Source organism: Papio anubis, chromosome 10 (assembly GCF_008728515.1).
Source record: "Papio anubis isolate 15944 chromosome 10, Panubis1.0, whole genome shotgun sequence".
NCBI classification, from domain to species: domain Eukaryota; kingdom Metazoa; phylum Chordata; class Mammalia; order Primates; family Cercopithecidae; genus Papio; species Papio anubis.
The window spans coordinates 98566261-98589372 of NC_044985.1; the positions used below are offsets into that span (position 1 = coordinate 98566261).

Below are 23112 nucleotides of genomic sequence, written 5' to 3' on the forward strand. Positions count from 1 at the left end.
CCATGAAAATTATAATCAACTGTTTTCCAAACCACTGTTAATGTTAACATTTGGACATCTTCCTATGAATCACCAATGATATTAATGGCATCTAAAATGGTGAGTCATTTCCAGAACCATCAGTGTAATCCCATCTATAGCAGGTATAGCCTTACAAAATGTTTTCTTTTTGTTTGTTTTTTGAGATGGAGTCTCACTGTCGCCTATGCTGGAGGGCAGTGGTGCAATCTCAGCTCACTGCAAGCTCTGCCTCCTGGGTTCCCGCCATTCTCCTGCCTCAGCCTCCCGAGTAGCTGGGACTACAGGCACCTGCCACCACACCCAGCTAATTTTTTTTATATTTTTAGTAGAGATGGGGTTTCACCGTGTTAGTCAGGATGGCTCGATCTCCTGACCTTGTGATCTGCCCACCTTGGCCTCCCAAAGTGCTGGGATTACAGGTGTGAACCACCCCGCCCAGCCACAACATGCATTTTTTTAAGTAGTAAGACTTGAAAGTAAAAGTTACTCCTTGATCCATGGGCCACAGAATTGATGTTTTGTTGGGAGGCATGAAAACAGCATTAATCTCCTTATAACATCCTCATCAGAACAGTTGGGTAACTAGGTGGCACTGTCAATTAGTAATATTTTGAGTATCTTTCCTGAGCAGTAGGTCTCAACAGCGAGCTTAAAAAATTTAGTAAACCATGCTGTCAAGATGTGCTCTCATCCAGGCTTTGTTGTTCCAAATGGTAAATGAGCATTGGCTTTCACTTCAAGTCACTGACTGCATTAGCTACTAACAAGAAAGCCTGTCCTTTGAAGCTTTGAAGCCAGGCACTGACTTCTCCTTCCTAGTTATGAAAAACCCAGATGGCGTATTCTTCCAACAGAAGGCTGTTTCAACTTCACTGAAATCTGTTGTTTAGTGCGCCACTCTCATAATTATCTTGGCTAGATCTTCTGGATAACCTGCTGCAGTGTCTCCATCAGCACCTGTTGTTTCAACATGCATTGTTATGTTATGGAGATAGCTTTTTTCCCTCAACTTCATGAACCAACCTCTGCTAGCTTCCAACTTTTCTTCTGCAGCTTCCTTACCTCTCTCAGCCTTCACAGAAGTGAAGAGATTTACGATCTTCCTCTGGAGTAAGGTTTGGCTTAGGAAATGTGGTTGGTTTGATCATCTATCTAGACCATTTCAACTCTCCTCATATCGGCAACAAGGCGGTTATGCTTTCTTCTCATTTGTGTATTCAACAGTGTAGCACTTTTAATTTCCTTAAAGAACTTTTTCTTCGCATTCACAAATTGGCTGTTTGGCAAGAGACCTGGCTTTTGGCCTATCTCAACTTTCAATGTGCCTTCCTCACTCATCATTTCTAGCTTCTTTTATATAAAGTAAGAGATGAGCGACTCTTCCTTCTACTTGAAAACTTAAAGGCCACTGTAGTGTTGTTAGCTGACCTAAATTCAATATTCTTGTGTCCCAGGAAACAGGGATTCAAAGGGGGAGAGATGGAAGAATTATCGGTAAGTGGAATAGTCAGAAAAGACAACGTTTATCAATTAAGTTTGCCATGTTACATGGGCAGGGTTTGTGGTGCCCCAAAGCAATTACAATAGTAACACTGAAGATTACTGATCACAAATCACCCTAACAGATACAACAGTAGTGAAAATATCTGAAATATTGTGAGAATTACCAAAATGTGACACAGAGACACACCGAGCATATGCTGTTGGAAAAACAGCACTGACAGACTTGCTCAATGCAGGATTGTCAAAAAACACAAAAACAAAACTCTCTGCGAAGCACAAAAAAAGTGAAGTGCAATTAAATGAGGTATGCCTGTAATTTAACAGATAATTCTGATAACCCAGTCAATGGCACAATAAGTTACTGGTAATATAGAAGCAGACTTATACATATGTGGTAAGCAACGGAGGAGGAAAATAGATATTGACTCCAAGAGGTATTTTAGAAATTAAACTCTTGAGAAAATATCACATATGCCAAGGCTGCTTTTGTTTCCTTTGTTACCTTCTCATGAAGCTGCTATGAAGGATACATAATTTCACACACAATATAACATGACTGTGTTCAAGCATAATAAACTACAGAGTTAAACTCTTAATGAGTCTCCTCACAAGGGATCTTCTCTCTATCCAGGGGATCTGCACCACCTTTGTTATGTTCTAAGCATACCATGCCCTGTAAGTTGCATTCAAAACATTATCTATTATGTCTACATCACTAATACATCATGTCATGCCAGCTTCAAGCCATTCTTCTATTCCACAGTAAGTCATTGCTGTGGCATAAATTATGAGTAATCACTGCCATTTTAAGAATTTGTGCTAGAGAACTTGGTAGGGGAGTGTGGGGTAAGAAAAGAGGAAGGTGAGTATGATACAAATTCTCAAGCAAAACTGACATAATAGAAAATAAAAAATTTTCTCTATATCCTTAGTATTTTGTTTTCTACTGGGTTGGTGCAAAAGTAATTGTGGTAATAAATCAGAAGAACAAATAATGAGTATCTTTGTTTCTACTTAGGTACAATACTTTCTCATAAAATCTCCCATTCGTAACAAAGGTTTAACAAAGGTGATGCGGACATTCAAAAAGGAACATGAGTTATGAAGATATTCAAATAGGAAGAGGGGTATAAAAAAGACTTATTGATAGGACAGTAGAGAAATGACAATTTTGACTTCGGTCAGATTACTCTGGCTGTTACATAGAGAACTGACTGCAGGAAATACAAAGGGAAATTAGGAAGCCACTTCAGTGGTGTGGTCAAAAAATTAATGACCCCCCAGAATGTTCACAAATAATCCCCAGAACCTGTGACTGTATTACCTTACGTGGTGAAAGGGACACTGCAATATAATTAAGTGGACACACCTTGAGATGGGGAGATTATTCTGCATTTCTCAGGTAGCTCAATTTAATCACATGAATTCTTAGAAGCAGAGGATCTTTCCCGGCTATGTCAGAAAGATGAGATGTGAGAAGGACTCAATCTGCTGCTGCTAGATTTGAAGATGAAGAAGAGGACCACAAACTAAAGGAGTGTGACAGTCTCTAGAACCTGGAAACAACTCTCAGCTGAAAACCAGCAAGAAATCTGGATCTCAGTCTTACCACAAGAACGATGAAGTCCCTGCCAACCATCCAAATAAAAATAAAATGGATCTTTCCTAGAACCTCCTGAAAACAGCTGACAGCATGATTTTAGTGTGATGAGACCCATACCAGACTTCAGGTGTACAGAATTGTAAGAAAATTAATTTGCATTGCTTTGAATCGCTAACTTTGTGGTAATTTGTTTTGGCAGCAATAGAAAACTAATGCAAGTGGTCGGGACAAGAAAAGAGAAGTAGCTGCTAGTAGGGTGGTAGCTATGAAAAGGTTATGGCCAACGATGATGCCCAGAGGTAGTTTGGGGCCAGGTATTATAGAATGTTTATTACTAATGTTTCCAAGTTCAGAAATCAATCAGTAAAGCCCTACCTGCAGTAGGGGAAGGTAACTAGTGGAGGAGAACAAACTCCTGCTGGGTTCTCTGCCCTCAGTGCATACACCAAGCATGCTCAGTGCAACCATGTGCTCAAAATGTAGAAACTGCAAGTTTACCAACATGCTTAAGAAACAATACAATGCAAGTATAAATAACTTTAGAGCCACTTCAAATCCTTTTCTGAAGTAGGTGGGTACAAAATATAATCACCACCAAAAAAGACACATACCTTTTGACAGCACAAAACCTGGTCCTTCCCCTTATTTGCTTTGGCTGCCTTTAAGGTCACCAAAACTAAATTCACTCCAGTTGTAGTAACTCTTTCCTCTTAACGAACTCCTTGTTCCATTTTATAGTAGTTTTAACTTTAGAGCCACTTCAAACCCTCTTCTGAAGTAGGTGGGTACAAAATATAAATAAGAAGGCAGAACTGCAATATGTGTACACATAGATTATTTATTCTTGGCTGCAAATGAGAAAATTAGGATAGGAATGAAATGAAAACTGTTTCTAAAAAGATTGGCCGGGTGTGGTGGCTCATGCCTGTAATCCCAGGACTTTGGGAGGCTGAGGCGGACAGATCAACTAAGGTGAGGAGTTCAAGACCAGTCTGGCCAACATGGTGAAACTCCGTCTCTACCAAAAATACAAAAAGTAGCCTGGCATGATGGCAGGTGCCTGTAATCCCAGCAACTCGGGAGGCTGAGGCAGAAGAATGCTTGAACCCAGGAGGCAGAGGTTGCAGTGAGCTGACATTGTGCCACTGCACTCCAGCCTGGGTGACAGAGCGAGACTCTGTCACAAAATATATATATATATACATAAATAAATAAATAAATAAAATATATATATAAGCAAATCTACTGATTTTAAGGATATGTCTATTAAAATAAAGCTAAGGTGAGAGGCATACATTCAACTCATAAAAAAATTTTAAAAGGACACTATTAATTGATTTTAAAAACAATAAAAATTAACTTTTAAAAAATGTGCCATCACATAATCTGATAACTGGTGACAATAATCACATTTAATAATTAAGTCCAAGGAAATAAAAATGGATTCTAATTCTTGCAGAACTCTAAGTAAACTGACAAAACTCGTATGAAGCAATCTATGGCAATTTTTACCCCAAGACAGCAGAGCTGAACAGTTATAGAGACTTCATGGCCTGCAAACTGAAAACGTTTACTCTAACTGCCCCTTTAAGAAAGAATTTACGAAACTCTGGCCTAGACCCTAGGGATCCTCATTAATAAATTATTCTTATGGTTAGAAGAAAAAGTCTCCAATATAAGCAAATGCTTGCCTGACAGTCCAAAAAATTCCCAGAAAGCAAAATACATAAATTACTATGTATTAGTCAGAAAAATGAACAAAAATAATAATTACACTAGTTACTTATGTCTATAACTTTATGTTTACAATAGCTTATATATACATATAATATACATATATATAACAAAGATGACAGAAAAGTCTGATTTTGTAAGTCAGGATTTGCAGAAATAAAACTAAAACACAACCAGAGCCAAGTCCAAAAATTCAAGATGTCCAAAGGATATGAGGTCATGCTGTAAGGTCCCTGCCTCACTGGTATCAGAAATAGAGTACAGTCATCCCTCAGTATCTGCGGGAGACTGGTTCCAGAGTCCCAGCAGATAACAAAATCCACAGATCCCTTATACAAAATGATGTATTTGCAAATAACCTACACAGATCCTCCAGTATACTTTAAATCATCTTTAAATTACTTATAATACGTAATATAAATGCTATGTAGATAGTTGTTATACAATATTTTTAAATTTGCATTACTTTTTATTGTATATTGTTATTGGCTTTTCTCCCAAATATTTTTGATCCGCAGTTGGTTGAACCCATAAACATAGAACGCACAGATACACAGAGCTGACTGTATTTCTTATTAATCTGGAAGAAAAGCAAGGAAAACAAACCAGCAGCAGTTGGGATAAGCTCTGTTTGTGCTATTCCCTTTCTCCACACAGAAATACAGGAATCTTTGGACCACGCTCAATGTCTACTCCATGTTCTTCCCAAATGATTTATGTTGCCCTGGTGCCTCATGTTTGTGGGCCTCCAAGTGGTTCCTCCCAGATGCCCCAAAGTTCTCTACCCATCCAGAAGACCAAAGGGTTTCCTGGGTGAACTGACTACGTACAGTCGCTAAGAGAGCATATAAGCTATCCTAATTTAGTACTAAGGTCTACCATATCATACTTTCCTAACACTTGCATGAAATCACAGAGCAAAGCCTATAAAGCTGTGGTGCCTACTGCCCTGTTTCACATGTACTGTCTGTGTCAATTTCAAAGATTTAGAAAACAGGCCAGGTTCCAAAAAATGCTGCCACATCCCAGGTGCTGAGAATAATTAAAGACAATTAACGTTCATTGAACAGGTCAGTAAAAGGAATGGCTGACATCTTTGTGGTGAACCAGAGGAGCCATTTCTGATAGTCAAATGTCCTGGTCATTGGAGAAATGTACAGACCACATCTTTCAACCTTCCAAATTCTGGTGGGCTCTTTTACTAGGTAAACATTGTTGCCTGTAATAACTTAGCAATTGTCTACATTCATAAAGCATGAGGATAGGTAAACAAAATGATAAAAACTGAAGGTAAAATAGACAAAAGCAGAAGCACTTGGCAAAATAAAAGCGGAAATATTCAAATATTGGTTTTCTCCTACAAGATCCTGCTGCCCAGACTCAGGGGCCACTGCTCCAACTGAAGTAGAGATGCTGTCCCTGTGAATTTGGCTTCTCTGGTTCACAGGAAGTATCATGTCTGTGAAAGGTTAATTATCCTAGTAATCCTATGCCATTTTTCACCAACTCCAAAGAAATTGCTTTATAGTTGGCCTCATTCTGAGATGGTATTTCAGAGTAAGCATCCTACCTTAATAGAAGCAATGTGGAGCAAAGTCTCTCCTCTATGATTTCTTTTCACAGCCATATTGGGCAACAGCTTCATTGCTGAGGGGCTAGACATCACTCGTCTGTAACTTGAACTATTTAATGTAGAAGGTGGTGTACCCGGAGAAAGACTGATGAATTCATCTGACAAGTTACTGTTTTTCCTCCCTGATGTACCAGCAACTTTACGTTTGCATGAAGGTGGTGAAGAACATTCAGGCAATGGTGTATTTTCTGGGGGCATCGTTTGCTTAACAAAATCTCCACTGGTGCTCAGAATGCTGGTTCTACATCTCTTAGAAATGGGACTGGAAAGTCTATTGTGATGGCCACGTTTTCCATTATTTTCTAATGGCCAAGATTTCTTAGATGTAAGATAATTTTTGCAGACCTTCTCAGGAGTCACTACTTCATTCCTGCTCTTAGTGTCCGGAGACTCTATTTGCTCAGCCAATGGTAAAGAGACTTCAGTTAAACTTCCAAAACATTCAGATTCTGTCAAGGAGCCACTTGCTAGTAAGTCTATTTCACCATTTATCTGAGGACTGGAGATAACGGATGGTTGGCTACAGAAAGATACCAGCTTTTGCTTTGATTCCTCTTTGGAGTCAAATTGACCATCTTCTTTTTCTGCCTCTAAATTCCACTTTTGGTTGATTTCAGCTAAAGTTTTCTTTTTTTGCTTTTTTCTGGATCTTGCAGAAGTCTTTTTAGCCCTCTCAGAAACATCTGCAGGAGGACTTGTGGAAACAAATTCATAGGAGTCTTGCTGAGCATTTGCATCTTTTTTTATTTCAGGCTGGGTTCGCACTGAAACTTTACTCACAACATATCTGACTTTCTTACTTCGAGGGCTAAACCACATTTTAATTGAATTCTTCTTGTTTTCTGCATCATTAAACAAACTTCTCCTAGGGTCATCTCCTTTCAAATCTGACAGGAAAAAAAGAAAAAGAAATCTGTTACATGAACTTTATTGCTCCCACAAGGAGCTCCCAAAGAATTCTGTTTATAGTTCCCCTAAAGTGTATCATCTTTTAATTATGTACTTCTTTCTCAGCTCCTAGAGTATGAACTCTTTGACAGCAGATATTCACTCATTCAATAAATACTTACTGAATCCAACTTTGTGCCATATCTTAGAGACTGAAGATATAGCAGAGAACAAACCATAAAACTTATATTCCAAATATAGTACCAAAAAACCCCATAAAATACAAATCTAACAGAATGTGTAAGTTCTGTTTGCTAGGAATTACAAAATACTTATTAAAGAATTCTACACAAACGGAGAGATATACCATGTTCATGAACTATAACAATATTGTTAAGATGCCAATTGTTCCAAACAGATTTACAGATATAACAAATCCCAATGTAAATTCCAGTAGGCTTATTTGTAAAACTCAACAAGCAATTATAAAATTTACATGGAAAAGAAAGGTACAATTTGAAAGGCAAAAGACTTAGAACGACCAACATAATACTGAAGAACAAAGTTGGAGGACCCATACTATATGATTTCGAGACTTATCTCTGACAAAATGAATACAGGGGATTAAAGACAATAGTCATGACCCTTTAGGTATCATCCAATATTAACTTCAAGCTGTATAACCAAAGATTAGTAAGAATGAATAAACAATAACTACATACTCAAACATAATCTCTTAAGCCAAAGAAGCTACATACACATTGTATGTTTTCACTTACATCAAATATAAAACAGCCAAAACTAATTTAATGTGTTAAGTCAGAATAGTAGTTGGTTATCCCTATAGCGAAAAGCAGTGACTGAAAGGGAGCACAAGAGGGACTTCCATGGTATTGTTTTTGTTCTGGGCAAGTTCAGTTTGTGCAAATTCATTAAACTATACAGTTAGAAAATATGTATATTTTCTACATATATATATAAAATAACTTTTTTAAAGTTTTTTAAAAATATAGATTTATAATTAAGAATTAAAACACAAAGATTCCATGGAGGGTAGACAGAATATACAAAGATTCAGTAGAGTTTTTAAGAAGAAAAATTAAAAAATTTTTCTGCACAGCAAAAGAAACTATCATCAGAGTGAACAGGCAACTTACAGAATGGGAGAAAAAATTTTGCAATCTATCCATCTGACAAAGGACTAATATCCAGAATCTACAAAGAACTTAAACAAATTTACAAGAAAAAAAAAAAAACCCATCAAAAAGTAGGCAAAGGATATAAAGAGATACTTCTCAAAAGGAGACATTTATGTGACCAACACACATGAAATAAAGCTCATCATCATTATTAGAGAAATGCAAATTAAAACCACAATGAGATACAATCTCAGGCCAGTTAGAATGGCTATCATTAAAAAGCCAGGAAACAACAGATGCTGGATAGGATGTGGAGAAACAGAAATGCATTTACACTGTTGGTGGGAGTGTAAATTAGTTCAACCATTGTAGAAGACAGTGTGGGCATTCCTCAAGGATCTAGAAGCAGAAATACCATTTGACCCAGCAATCCCATTACTGGGTATATATCCAAAGGATTATAAATCATTCTACTATAAAGACACATGCACATGTATGTTTATTGCAGCATTGTTCACAATAGCAAAGACTTGGAACCAACCCAAATGTTCATCAATGATAGACTGGACTAAGAAAATGTGGCACATATACACCATGGAATACTACGCACCCATAAAAAGGATGAGTTCATGTCCTTTGCAGGGACATGGATGAAGCTCGAAACCATCATTCTCAGCAAACTAACACAGGAACAGAAAACCAAACACTGCATGTTCTCACTCATAAGTGGGAGGTGAACAATGACAACACATGGACACAGGGAGGGGAACATCACACACCAGGGCCTGTCGGAGGGTGGGGGGTCATGGGAGGGATAGCATTAGGAGAAATACCTAATGTAGATGACGGGTTGATGGGTGCAGCAAACCACCACAACACATGTATACCTATGTAACAAATCTGCACGTTCTGCACATGCATCCCAGAAATTAAAGTATAATTTAAAAAAAAGAAATAAAGCCGTTTGTTCTTCCCATAGAAGCCTTTTCTTCCCACTACCTCTTCCCATTAATTTAGGTTTATAAACCCCCATTTTTGCCAGTTTGGAGAGTCACATTTTTCTGTGAACTTACATGTATATTCACAAATAAAAATCTGTCTTTTCTCTTATTAATCTTTTTTACAGTTTAATTCACAGGCCTCCATATAATGAACCTAAGAGTGTAGAGGAAAAGTTTTTTTTCATTGACAAATCATACAAATCATCCACTTTTCTGATTTTGACAACTCCCTTCAAGTTGTCTTACATTGTTTTTGTCTTAGGGATATTCATTTTCTCCAAGAAAAAAAAATTGCCTTAAAATTCTCTCCCACTCCATGTAAACATAGGTAAAAATCAACCCAGGTCAGCCTAGCACAGTGGTAAGCACATGAATAGATAGTACTCAATAAGTACTAGTGAATACATTATTTGATAGTCTCTTAAATCTTTCCAAATGTTTATGTAAGAGATGTTAGAATTAATTTTAAGAGCTAAAAGAAAACTTGAAAATAATTTAGTCTAATTCTTTCATTTTAACAATGAAGGACTAAAGTCAAAACAAAAAGAAGGAAGTAGTCCCCTAACTCCCAATCTGGTGCTTTATCTCTCCACACAAACTGGATTAGCAAAAGGTAATTTCAGGTCTAGAAAAAAAAAAGAAAGAGAGAAAGAAAAAAAGAACCTAAGAAAGGGAAGAAAGTTGGAAAAATAATAATAACCTGATGAGATTAAAAAATAATTAACAAATGATTTCATGCTGCCTGACAAACATTCTCCTAATTAACACAGACAATCTCCTTTGACCAATCAGGCTTCTTACAATATGTTTTGTGATTCCTATTAAAAGAAGAAAGAGGAGAAAAGAGAGAGACAGAGAAAAAGACAGAGAGAAAAAGAAGCTACTCAAATTTTGTTTTCCTCTTTAAAGTTGCTCTTCATTCAAATCGAAAAGAATGCTGCATAAAACTCTACTTGCATTACAGAACCAAAGAAAAATTTTAATGGAATGGAGTTCTAAACATAAGGTACCTTAAGAAGAAAATCAGTGGCCACTAGTCTTATTCCTAAGGGCTAAAACATCCACCATACAGGAAATAAACATCTGATGTTACTAAGATATTCAATAACATTTTCAAATGGTGATTATTCTTGCAAACTTTTAATACTTAAGAGATACATTATTTTCATTTTCTTACTGTTTTGTGGAATAAATTTCTTCTCAACATTCTCATGTCTTTATTAGCAAAAGAAAAGTACATCATCAATTACTTTTTATTTTTTTAGTCATTTTTTATTCACACAGAACAGCTTGTTTTATTGTTTTACCAGCTTAAAATTATTAACGCACCAGAAGATTGTTAATGATAATCTCAACTCTTTCAAGTTCAAAATAGCTTCTTCTGCCTATTCTTTCACCTCATATTTCCTGAGTACAAAAGTCCTATCTTTAAAAATACATTCAACTGGTAAAAGAACCTTAAAACAGGTAAGAAAAAATGGGAAACAGGCTTTGAAAAATAAAATAATTATTACTTAACTCTAGAAATTTCAGACATGATCCCTGCCTAGCAAAAGAGTAAAGATTTTCTACTCCGAAGTGTAGCCATTGCTTCCTGCAGAAGGAATGGAAGCACGACATTGAAAAGGCAGTAAAATGATAAACCTGCTGGAGGCAGGAGTACATATCTGAATAAGGGCAGATTCTCCTACGTAAACCCTTTAAATGTCATAGGTGAACATGACCTGGTCCACAAAGTGTTATTAAGACAGGATCTTGGAAAGTATCAGAAAGAGGTATCCATTCACATAGAGACTTTATGTCTAGATTCAACAAGGTCTTTTCTTTGCAGTGATAAGTAGATTTCAAAACCAAGTCACTTCTGATACAATCTCAAGTCTATAGGAAAGGTCAAAATGAAATGTTACCAGGATTACTTTTCAAGAAAGACTCAGGATTACAAAGACATAAAGGTTAATCCTCTGATAGTCTATAATAACTTGCATTTGATTTTGTTTTAAATTATTTTAAACATAGATGACATTTTCAATTAAAACCACATCAAACCCTGAGGTTCTCAATGTTTGAAAAACTTTAAAAATGTAGAATTGAGCTTTTAAAGGAAAATTAAGCCTTATATATAGCAGCAACATACTCAACTGACTAAAAACCTAAATCTAAAAAGACCAGAAATTTCATACTCAGATGTACATATTTCCTACCTTATAAATGAGTAAATGAAGATAACATATTCAACGTAATTGATATGAACACAATTTTACTATTCATCTGGTAATAACGTTACTCAAGAAGATTTTAATTATGTGTCTTGCATAACTAAGCAAGGAGCACAACAACAAAGATAACTGTATATTCTGAATTTTATTAGATATTCTGAATATCTAAGATAATATCTAAGATAAAACTGTAAAAAGCAAAACACTACTGCTGGAACATAAATCACATTATTAACAACTACCAACAATTTTTATGGGTGAATGCTTCTCAGCACGATAAATCATAATATTCATTTCATGAAGAAAAACATTGGTCCTTCCTCTGCACAGTAAATTCCTTAATAATAATATTTAAAAGAAAATTCTATTCTCTGAATTTCAGAGTACATCACAAAATACTGAGGAACAGAGATGCACGTGTTACTAAAGAGCTGCTTAGCCAAGTTTTTTCTTAAAATTTAATAATCAACTATAGAAAAAAGAGGCAATTAGAAAATGTGATTTAGCTATCATTAATCTACATCAAAGGATTATTATGATGTACATTGTGTGCCTTTCAAATTATTCTCTATTATAGGTTTCACAACAGAAGTTGAGAAATCTCTTTGACAAACCAGTTCCTTATTAAAAATCAAAGGAAAGTCCTTTGCTACCATCTGTGCAACATTAACGCCTTCACTAAAGAATGATTATTTTATAACTTAGGAAGCATTTAGCTCTATTTAAAAAAAACAACGGCAACACAGCTATTCAAACATTCATCTTCCTCTATTATAAAAACGTCAGAGCATATATGAAACACTGTGTAATCGTTACAGAAAGACCAGCATCTCTCTCTAAAGCAGAAAATAGAAAGGGAAATTGTAATACTGTAAAAGCATAATCAAAGTTTTTTTTTTTTAAATGACACCAACACCAACATGTTTCACAGAACCTGACCAGCACCTGCAAGGTCTGACTTAATATGATATGGTTCAAGAGAAAATAAAAACTTTTAAATTTAACTCCATTAGTAAAAAGAAGATCATGTTATAAAGTGTTATAAAGGATAAGGTAAAGTTATCCATAAATGGTTGTCAGCAAAATTTGACAATCTCCTCTTTAAAGTACACTGAACCAAGAAAAATCTGTTCAAGTATTTAGAAGCTCATTTTAGAAAGTATTACTATAAATCAGGCTTCTTTATCTCCGGTATACCATACACTATGTTCAGGATTTGACAAGTTCTTCCTAATTGCCCATCTTAATTACAGTAATTATATATATTATAGTAAATGCAAGTAACAAGGTTCATTTGAAAGATAAATTGTGAACTACAGGGTTTCTAAAAGAGAAAATGTGAGAGATGTTCACCATTCCACTTAATTCATCATCTTCTACACATGACCATTTAACAGAATCATACAATTTTGGAATGACAGCTTAGGAATCACTTAATCTAATACCCTTATCCTAGTGAGATCATTTTCCAACGTCCTCATTATTATAAAGAAGACTGTCTTTTGTCCCCAACTATCAGTTCCTGGTATATCGTTTACCTTCTAACCTTTTAGTTCTAGAAGTACCTACTAGATAATCAACTACCACAAAGGTACTGCATAAAATACATAGAATAGACAAACTGTAAAGAAACAAAGGGAAATGTTCCAGAAAAAAAATCTCAAATGCCCTTAAGGCTAATTTGTTTTCGGAAGAATTTGGGATGAAAAGCTGGGGACTACACAACTTTAACTCTGCACCATGGAATTTAGAGATCTCAACAGAAGGTTACAATTCAATGTTTATACTCTAAATTTATTGTCATTTTCTATCAAAGTAGCAAAGAAAGATACTACTATTATAACTTTTTAAGAAGGCCTATGAATGCATAGATGTTATCACTATAACATGAATTATTTAAACCATATTCTAAGAATGTATTTTAAAATTATTTTAATTAGGTCAGGCACAATTAGCTCATGCCTCTAATCCCAGCACTTTGGGAGGTCAAGGTGGGAGAATCATTTGAGGCCAGGAGTTGAAGACCAGCCTGGGCAACACAGCAAACCCTATCTCTTCTAAAAGAAAAAAAAAATAATTAACTGGCTGGGTGTGTGGTGGTGAGTGCCTGTAGTCCTAGCTATTTGGGAGGCTGAAGTGGGAGGATCTCTTGAACCCAGTTCAAGGCTGCAGTGAGCCATGATGGTCCCACTGCACTCCATCCTGGGCAACAGAGCAGGACACTGTCTGTCTCAAAATAAGTAAACAAATAATTTTAAGTTTAGTCTCTAGGACATGAATTAGCACTGCCAATTTTTATGCAACTCAATTCAACAAACATAATGAATACCTACACTTCTAACCAAAAAGTTGTGCAAAATAGAAAAACAGTAAGAAATGTACAACACAACCGCCCTGTGTAGCCTGGGTCTTGTTTCCTTACCTACAGAATAACGGGATCAAAGATGACCTTCACGTTCCTAAATTCTGGATTATGTGTTATCTAAAGAGTGAAATTCAATTCAGCTTAATATAAGTAACGTTGAGGGCAGCAGTGCTTAAGTCCAGTAAGGACTAGAGTAATTATTCCTAATTATAATAAAGAAAACAAACACAAAATGGTCTTTGGGAAATTAATCACTAGAATTCTCTCTCCAATCTCCAACTCTACTTAGATGAGAAAGACTACATTCTTAAAGGCCTCAGAAACTTGTTCTAAACACAATTTTCCTAAGTATCTTTAATGATGAAATATGAAGAAAGCATTTCATATTCCATAGTCCTCAAAATATAAATGATTCAAACATCACTAGCTAGAGTAAAATTTCTGGAAAGGAGTCTATCTTACTCTTCTTTGCATCCCTATGGTATAACATAACTGACAGCAGTAAATCCATCAAGGGTTACCCTGTTCTCCATTTATCACCATTAAAAATGTTATAGTGTTATAAATTGTGTTCTTCCCCCAACAAAATTCACATATGTTGAGGTCCTAACCCCCCAATAACTCAGAATGTGACTTTACTTGGAAATAAGGTCATTGCAGATGTAACTAGCTAAAATGAAGCAATACTGGAGTAGGGTGGACCCCCACTGCAATATCACTCCTGTCCTTTTAAAAGGGGGAGATTTCATACAAACAAGGAGAACACCATATAAACATAAAGATGGACATCTACAAGACAAGGAGACTGGCCTAAAACAGGTTCTCTCTCACAGACCTCAACAAAGAACCAACCTTGCATACACTTTGATCTCAGACTTCTAGTGCCTGGAATTGTGAGACAAAAAATTTCTGTTGTTTAAGCCACTCAGTCTGTGATACTTCGTTACAGCAGTTCTAGCAAATGAATACGTTACCATACAGCAACTGGTGAAGAACCAAATCAAAATATCATCATAGCCACAAACCCCAAAGTAGCACTTCAAATTTCAATGCAGAGCCAATAATCCTAACAGACCACACACTCCTAAGAATCTAACAAAAGTCACTTTCACACAAACATGAACAGTTTTCATACTGCACAATTAACTCAAGAAACTCACTGATCCCTTACTGTTGGGAAGAGATCCCCCCAAAATCTGACCATAAACTGACCCTAAACAAAATCTCTGCAGCACTGTAACATGTTCATGATGGCCATGATGCCCATGCTGGAAGGTTGTGGGTTTACCGAAATGAAGGTAAGGAACACCGGGCCCATCAAGGGCGAAAAACCACTTAAAGGCGTTCTTGAACCACAAACAACAGCATGAGCCATCTGCGCCTTAAGGACACGCTCCTGCTGCAGATAACTAGCCAAGCCCATCCCTTTATTTTAGCCCATCCCTTCGTTTCCTATAAGGGATACTTATAGTTAATCAAACATCTGTAGAAACAATGCTAATGACTGGCTTGCTGTTAATAAATACGTGGGCAAATCTCGTTCGCGGCTCTCAGTTCTGAAAGCTGTAAGACCCCTGATTTCCCACTTCACACCTCTATATTTCTGTGTGTGTCTTTAATTCCTCTAGCACCGCTGGGTTAGGGTCTCCCTGACCAAGCTAGTCTTGGCAAGTGGCGCCCAATCTGGGGCTCGAATCCAGGTTGAAGGGTCGCCGGAGCAACACTTGGAGAACGTGGAACTAGCTGGAGGACACCTGAGTACTCTTAAAGCAATCCCCGTAGTAAGAAGGGGAGCTTGGAAGCGTTGGGATAACAATGGGACAAGTATGGGCTGTGGTTCGTTCCACCTTAGAACTTTTTCACACTGATGAGAGGGAGGAAGGAGAGTATAACGAAGTAACAAAAGAGGTTACAGAGCATGTTTTTTGGCCAGGTAAAGCTAAAGCGGCAAAGGAGGGAGAGGTTCTTCCCTACCCTTCTGCACTCCCTCATTATTATTTTCAAGAAGAATAGTGGCCTGACCCTCCAGATCTTGCTTTTCCAGAGGACAGTGGGTGAAAAGTAGTTGCCCCAGTGACTGTTCGAGCAGTGCCTTGAGCGACTGCTCTTAGTTCTATTCAGGCAGTAATTCAGCAAGCTAGATGAGAGGGTGACTTAGAGGCTTGGCAGTTTCCTGTTAGAAGACACTCACCAGATCAACAGGGAAATATAATAGCTACATTTGAGCCTTTTCCTTTTAAATTACTCAAAGAACTTAAACAAGCTATAAATCACTATGGACCAGGTTCTCCTTTTGTAATGGGACTGTTAAAGAATGTTGCTGTTTCCAGTTGGATGATTCCTACTGACTGGGACACTCTTACTTAAGCTTGTTTAACTTCTGCTCAGTTCTTACAATTTAAAACTTGGTGGGCAGATGAAGCTTCCATTCAGGCTGCTCACAATGCCCAGGCCCAACCTCGAATTAATATAACTGCAGACCAACTTCTGGGGGTTGGCAGCTGGACTGGTTTAGATGCACAAGTGTTCATGCAGGATGAGGCCATAGAACAGTTTAGAGGAGTGTGCATTAGAGCTTGGGAAAAAATCACTTCAGGTGGAGAACAATACCCTTCCTTTAGTGTTATAAAACAGAGACCCAAAGAACCATATGTTGACTTTATAGCTTGGTTACAGGAGTCTCTTAAAAAGATGATTGCAGATTTGGCTGCTCAGAATATAGTGTTGCAGTTGTTAGCTTTCAACACTGTTAATCCCGATTGCCAGGCTGCTCTGCATAGTATCAGAGGGAAAGCACATTTAGTTGATTATTTCAAGGCCTGTGATGGTATCAGAGGTAATCTGCATAAAGCTACTCTGCTAGCACAGGCAACAGCAGGACTGAGAGTGGATAAAGGAAATACTCTGTTTCCTGGAGCTTGTTTTAACTGTGGGAAGCATGGTCACACTAAAAAAGAATGTAGAAAAAATATGCAAGTCAGGTTGCCAGATAGAGGAAAAAAGAAAACTACTGATCCTGAAATATGTCCAAAATGTAAAAAAGAAAAACACTGGGCTAATCAGTGTCACTCTAAGTTTGATAAAGAAGGGAACCCGATTTCGGGAAATGCCATGAGGGGTCCGTGCCAGGCCCCATTCTAAACTGGGGCATTTCCAGCTCAGGCCATTCCTTCACCCCTGTACAATGTCTGTCCCCCACCACAGCCAGTAGTGCCACAGTAGATTTACGCTGCACAAAAGCTGTGAGCCTTCTACCTGGGGAACCTCCGCAAAAGGTCCCAGCAGGAGTCTGTGGACCCTTGCCAGCAGGGACAATAGGATTACTTTTAGGAAGGTCTAGTTTAAGTTTAAAAGGGGTACAAATACATACAGGAGTCATTGATTCAGATTACAATAGGGAAATTCAAATTACGATATCTACTTCTGTTCCCTGGAAAGCAGACTGAGGAGAGCATATAGCACAGCTCCTGATTGTGCCATATGTAGGAATGGGAAAAAGTGAAATTAAATGAACAGGAGGATTTGGAAGCACAAATAAACAAGGCAAAGCAGCTTATTGGGTAAATCAAATTACTGATAAATGTCCTACCTATGAAATAACTATTCAAGGAAAGAAATTTAAAGGTTTGGTAGATACAGAAGTAGACATTTCAATCATTTCTCTACAGCACTAGCCATTCACATGGCCAATTCAACCCGCTCAATTTAACATAGTTGGAGTTGGTAAAGCCCCTGAAGTATATCAAAGTAGTTATATTTTTGCATTGTGAAGGGCCCGACAGACAACCTAGGACTATTCAACCAATTATAACTTCTGTACCGATAAATGTATAGGAAAGAGATTTATTACAACAATGGGGAGCACAAGTTCTAATTCCAGAACAATTATATAGCCCTCAAAGTCAACATATAATGCATGAAATGAGGTATGTCCCTCGTATAAGACTAGAAAAAAAAATTGCAAGGTTTGAAAGAACCGCTTCAAGTGGAAAGATAAAGTTCCCGCCAAAGATTAGGATATCATTTTTGATGGCGGCCATTGTTAAGCCTCCAGAACCTATACCTTTAAAATGGTTAACAGAGACGCCAATTTGGATAGAACAATGGCCGCTAAGTAAAGACAAACTGGAGGCTTTAGAGAAATTAGTTACTGAACAATTAGAAAATGGGCACACAGCACAAACATTCTTCCCCTGGAATTCTCCAGTTTTCGTAATTAAGAAAAAATCAGGTAAACGGAGAATGTTAACTGACTTAACTGTCATCAATTCAGTTACACAACCTATGGGAGCATTACAGGCAGGATTGCCTCCTCCTGCTATAATTCCAAAAAACTGGCCTTTAATAGTCATAGATTTAAAAGACTGTTTCTTTACTATCCCTTTAGCTGAGCAAGACTGTGAACGGTTTGCATTTACAATTCCTGCGGTAAACAACCTACAGCCTGCTAAGCATTTTCATTGTTTTACAGATAGGTCTAGTAATGGTAAAGCTTCTTATTCTGGCTTGAAAAGTTTTCCAGTCTCCCTATAAAAAGCAAAGCTTGTAGCTGTAATTAAGGTATTGACTGTTTTTGATATGCCTATTAATGCGATTTCTGATTCTTCATACATGGTTCAGTCCACACAGTTAATTGAGAATGCTCAGTTATGATTTCATACAGATGAACAACTGATAACAAAAACAAAAAAGGGGGAGAAACGGATTATAGCACAGCCCATACACAATTGAATTTAGCATTATTAACTTTAAATTTTTTGAGCCTGCCCAAAGGCCAGATGTTATCAGCAGCTGAACAGCATCTACAGAAACCAGCTGTAAAGACAGAAGCAGAACAACTGATTTGGTGGAGAGATCCAATAACAAAAAATTGGGAAATAGGTAAAATTGTAACTTGGGGTAGAGGTTATATTTGTGTTTCTCCAGGTCAAAATCAACAGCCGATTTGGATATCATCAAGACACCTGAAACCTCATCATGAGCCAGATGACAAGGAAAAGTTTCTGGGAGCATCCCGAGGACCCCCTGGTTGCAGCCATGTTGAGGATGATGCTGAGGAGGACCCCAACTGTCACAAGCAACACCCATTGAACAAAGTCACCCACCTGGGGACAGATCAAGAAGCTGTCACAGATGGCAGAAGAAAACCTAAGGAAAGTAGGACAGCTAGTCACAATGAATAATTTAATGGCAGCTATGATAGCGAAGATCACCATTGCCGTGAGTATTCCTTCAACAAGGCCTGACACAGAGAACAATTACACTTATTGGGCATATTTATCAATCTTGGCTGGCAATAATGCCTAGATGTAATCACTCTATGATGCAGTTACGCATGCTTTCTGATCTCAGTATTTACTATAAAAAAATCTGCACCTATAATAGAGGAGTATTGCCCTCAAAAATCTATTTGTAAACAAAATTGAACCTGACCAGAAAAAATGAACGTACTTGTTTAGGAAGATTGCACTGCAGAACAGGCAGAGGTGCTGCACAATGATTCCTATGGTATCACTATTAATTGGTCCCCTAATGGGATGTTTAGCTTAAATTGCACCTCTCAGTCTGCATGCCACAGCAACACTATGTTCCGCTGATCTGAACAAAAGGGTCAGATGGTAGAAATGAAAAGAAGTACGGCAAGAGTTCCTATTATCTGGAACCATGGCGGTATAGTGGCACCTCAACCTCAAATGATATGGCCCACTGTAGGAGCCATAAGGATTTGTGGAAACTATTAATAACGAGATCAAAATTTAGGAAAGAATAAAAAAGCAACTAGAAAGACACTCTACAAACTTGTCTTTGAATATTGCAAAATTAAAAGAACAAATATTTAAAGCATCCCAGGCACACCTGACCTTCATGCCAAGAACTGGAGGGTTTGAAGGAGCTGCAGATAGATTAGCAGCTAGTAACCCATTAAAATGGATAAAAACACTTGGAAGCTCTGTCATTTCTATGATGATTGTGCTTTTAATCTGTGTTGTCTTTGGATAGTCGACAGATGTGGATCCTGACTCCTGCGAGAAGTAGCTCAGCTTGACAGAGCTGCCCTTGCTTTTATCACTTTGCAAATCAAATAAAGGGGACATGTTGGGAAAAGGCCCCCCAAAATCTGGCCATAAACTGACCCCAAAACTGACCATAAACAAAACCTCTGCAGCACTGTGACATGTTCATGATGGCCACGATGCCCACGCGGGAAGGTTGGGGGTTTACCAGAATGAAGGCAAGGAATGCCTGGCCCACCCAGAGCAGAAAACCGCTTAAAGGCGTTCTTGAACCACAAACAACAGCATGAGTGATGTGTGCCTTAACGACATGCTCCTGTTGCAGATAACTAGCCAAAACCATCCCTTTATTTTGGTCCATCCCTTCATTTCCCATAAGGGATACTTTTAGTTAATCGAATATCTACAGAAACAATGCTAATGACTGGCTTGCTGTTAATAAATACGTAGGAAGATCTCTGTTCTGGGTTCTCGGCTCTGAAGGCTGTGAGACCCCCGATTTCCCACTTCACACCTCTATACTTCTATGTGTGTGTCTTTAATTCCTCTAGCACCACTGGGTTAGGGTCTCCCTGACCGAGCTGGTCTTGGCACCTTACCCACTTCCACTCTGAACACTGCCAAAGGTGCAGAGGCCCTTAAGAACCCCTGCACTGACCCTTGGTATCTATCTGGGGAGAGAAAGCTAGATCACACATCAATCTTTTTTAACTAGAAAATAAACATTGTCAGAACTGTCTTTGAATAAGAAGAGTTCAGATGAACTAATGACATAATTTTTCTTCAGTGTGTTCTTAAAAAGGTTTACAATTACAGTATCATTTTTAAAAAAGGGTAACTTTCAAAAATGTGTGTGTATAGTTACATCTGAAAGTAAGAAAAACTTCTGCACTATAGCACATTTTATTATAAAAGAATGGAGTTGAATACAATGATGCAGATAACCAGCTGAAGGAAAATTTTCATAGGTATAGAGTGATGTAAGTTCTAATTCTTAAAAATATGGACTTGCGGTAACACTCAAAAGTTTTTGTCACATTTCTTTATTTTGTACAATCAACTTCATCTTTAGTAGCTAAAGTATATAAGTATAATAAGTATAATTGTTCTTTAAGACACCATGGCAGGATTCTAAGAATAAAAGATTTAAAAATAGAAATCTAACAATTTTATATGAGCATTATCAATCATCCATGGCATCCTGCCAGTCAAGAACAGGTTCTTCTACAAACACACACTAAAATAGCATGATCTGGTCAATAAAAAGACAACTACAATATCCAATTATGAAGACTCAAAACATTTTACTTTCTTTCCATAGTTAATTAGTTCTTAGCAGAAAGCACAATGGAAAGATATATAGTTAATACACAGAGTCTAAGGACAATTTGAAAAACGTTAACCCCCACTTAAATATAAAAGAAAATGAATATTAGATTTCTGCTCTTTCAAAATGTGCTCATCTAATTAAATCAGTCTAGAAAAGTGATCCATGGAAAAATGTTGTATTCTATCTTGGGAAAGTGTATTTAAGTGAGTTAAGTGCTACTAAGGCCAAAATCACTATTCCATATATATTCTACAGAACTTATCATAAATGTAAAAAGCAGGCAGTGTGAAGCAGCAAAAAAGTTCCTAGATTTACAGTCAGAAACGGATTTTATTTTTCCAGCTTCTAGTACTAACTACACATGTGGCTGTAGGCAAGATTATTTCACCTCTCTGGACCTTGATTTCTCAACTATAAAATAAGGGGGTTAGACTTTAATTATCTCTACAGTTCCTGTCATTTCTCAAAATGATGCTCCAAAAAACCACCAGGTGTGGTGTCACATGCATGTACCCAGGAGGCTGAGGTTGGAGGATCCCTTGAGTTCAGGAGTTCAAGTCTGGTTTGGACAACATAGAGAGACTCAACGGCTACTTAAAAAAAAAAAGCTACAGATTTTAAAATCTGAAACATGTATTTCAGAATTCCAGACAGATGTTTCATATACTTTATGTGAAGAATATGAATTCATCAGTTTTTAACTAAGAGACAGGGATAGTTCTTACCTGAGAGCTTATTGTCATGTAGCAAATTTCGAAGCTTACTACAAAGTTGAATCATGCTGTCCAGTTGTCTATTTATCTTCACGTCTTGTATCCAGGCTGGGGTGTAACACACTGGACATCCAGTTCCAATGCAGTCACTTACACAATTACTTTAAAAGAATTTAAAAAAAAAAACCATTCAGCAAAATCTAAGTTCCAAAAATTAAACAGTTTGAACAGAAATAAACGGAGCAGAGGTTATTCTAACATACATTAGTCAATTGTAATATACTAGTTAAATACTGTTTTAAAGAGTAAAATACGCACATCAAATCTAAAGTTGCTCATGTAATTTGCTATGAAGAGACTTTACTTAGCCTGACATTAGTCTGCATAACTTTTCCTACAAATAAATCTGTAGCTTCTAAAGGTTACAGAGATGTAACAGAAAGATAGAACGCCTAATGTATGGTAGTCGTGCATCCTAACTTTTTCTATCTTAACCTTCTATGAAAATACCTAAAACTACTGCAGAGACCGGGAAAGACCTTTTGTTTTGTTTTTGGACTAGTATCTCAAGGCTTTAAAGCAGCTTTTGGGAAAAGATCTTTGACTCTTTCAGATAATTTTAACAACTGTAGACTCAATTAACGTGGGTTATCAAAGCACTAAAGTTTCAGAGTTAGAAGAGTTTTTCTAATTTTGGGGTTTTTAAACCTTTTGTAAATCTGATGAATATATATACACACTCATGTAAAAAGAGGGATTCACGATCCCCCCGCCCAAGCCCATCTGTGAATTCCAGAATAAGAATTCTATAAATCTCTTCCTTCATTGGCCTCACGAGATGGGTTCCAGTAAGACTGGGTAAGGTAACAGTTGAAAAGCCACATCTTCCCCAAGCACCACAGGACATTCCTTGTCACAGGACTCAATCCTCTGTAGGCAGACAGGATTCTTA

At 37.2% G+C, this 23112-nt stretch overlaps 1 protein-coding gene across 5 annotated transcripts in view; it reads right to left on the reverse strand.

The window, feature by feature from the left end:
* Window positions 1-23112, reverse strand: part of BARD1 (BRCA1 associated RING domain 1) — an 84428-nt gene that overhangs the window by 45287 nt on the left and 16029 nt on the right. For 4 of the 5 annotated variants that reach the window (XM_003907914.5, XM_009182998.4, XM_009183000.4 and 1 more), the window contains exons 3-4: window positions 22173-22321; window positions 6432-7381 (exon numbers count right to left, since the gene is read on the reverse strand). In XM_003907914.5, the coding sequence (XP_003907963.4) occupies window positions 6432-7381; window positions 22173-22321 (1099 nt within the window). The remainder of the gene's footprint in view (window positions 1-6431; window positions 7382-22172; window positions 22322-23112) is intronic. The other variant, XM_017946902.2, reaches the window with a different exon arrangement.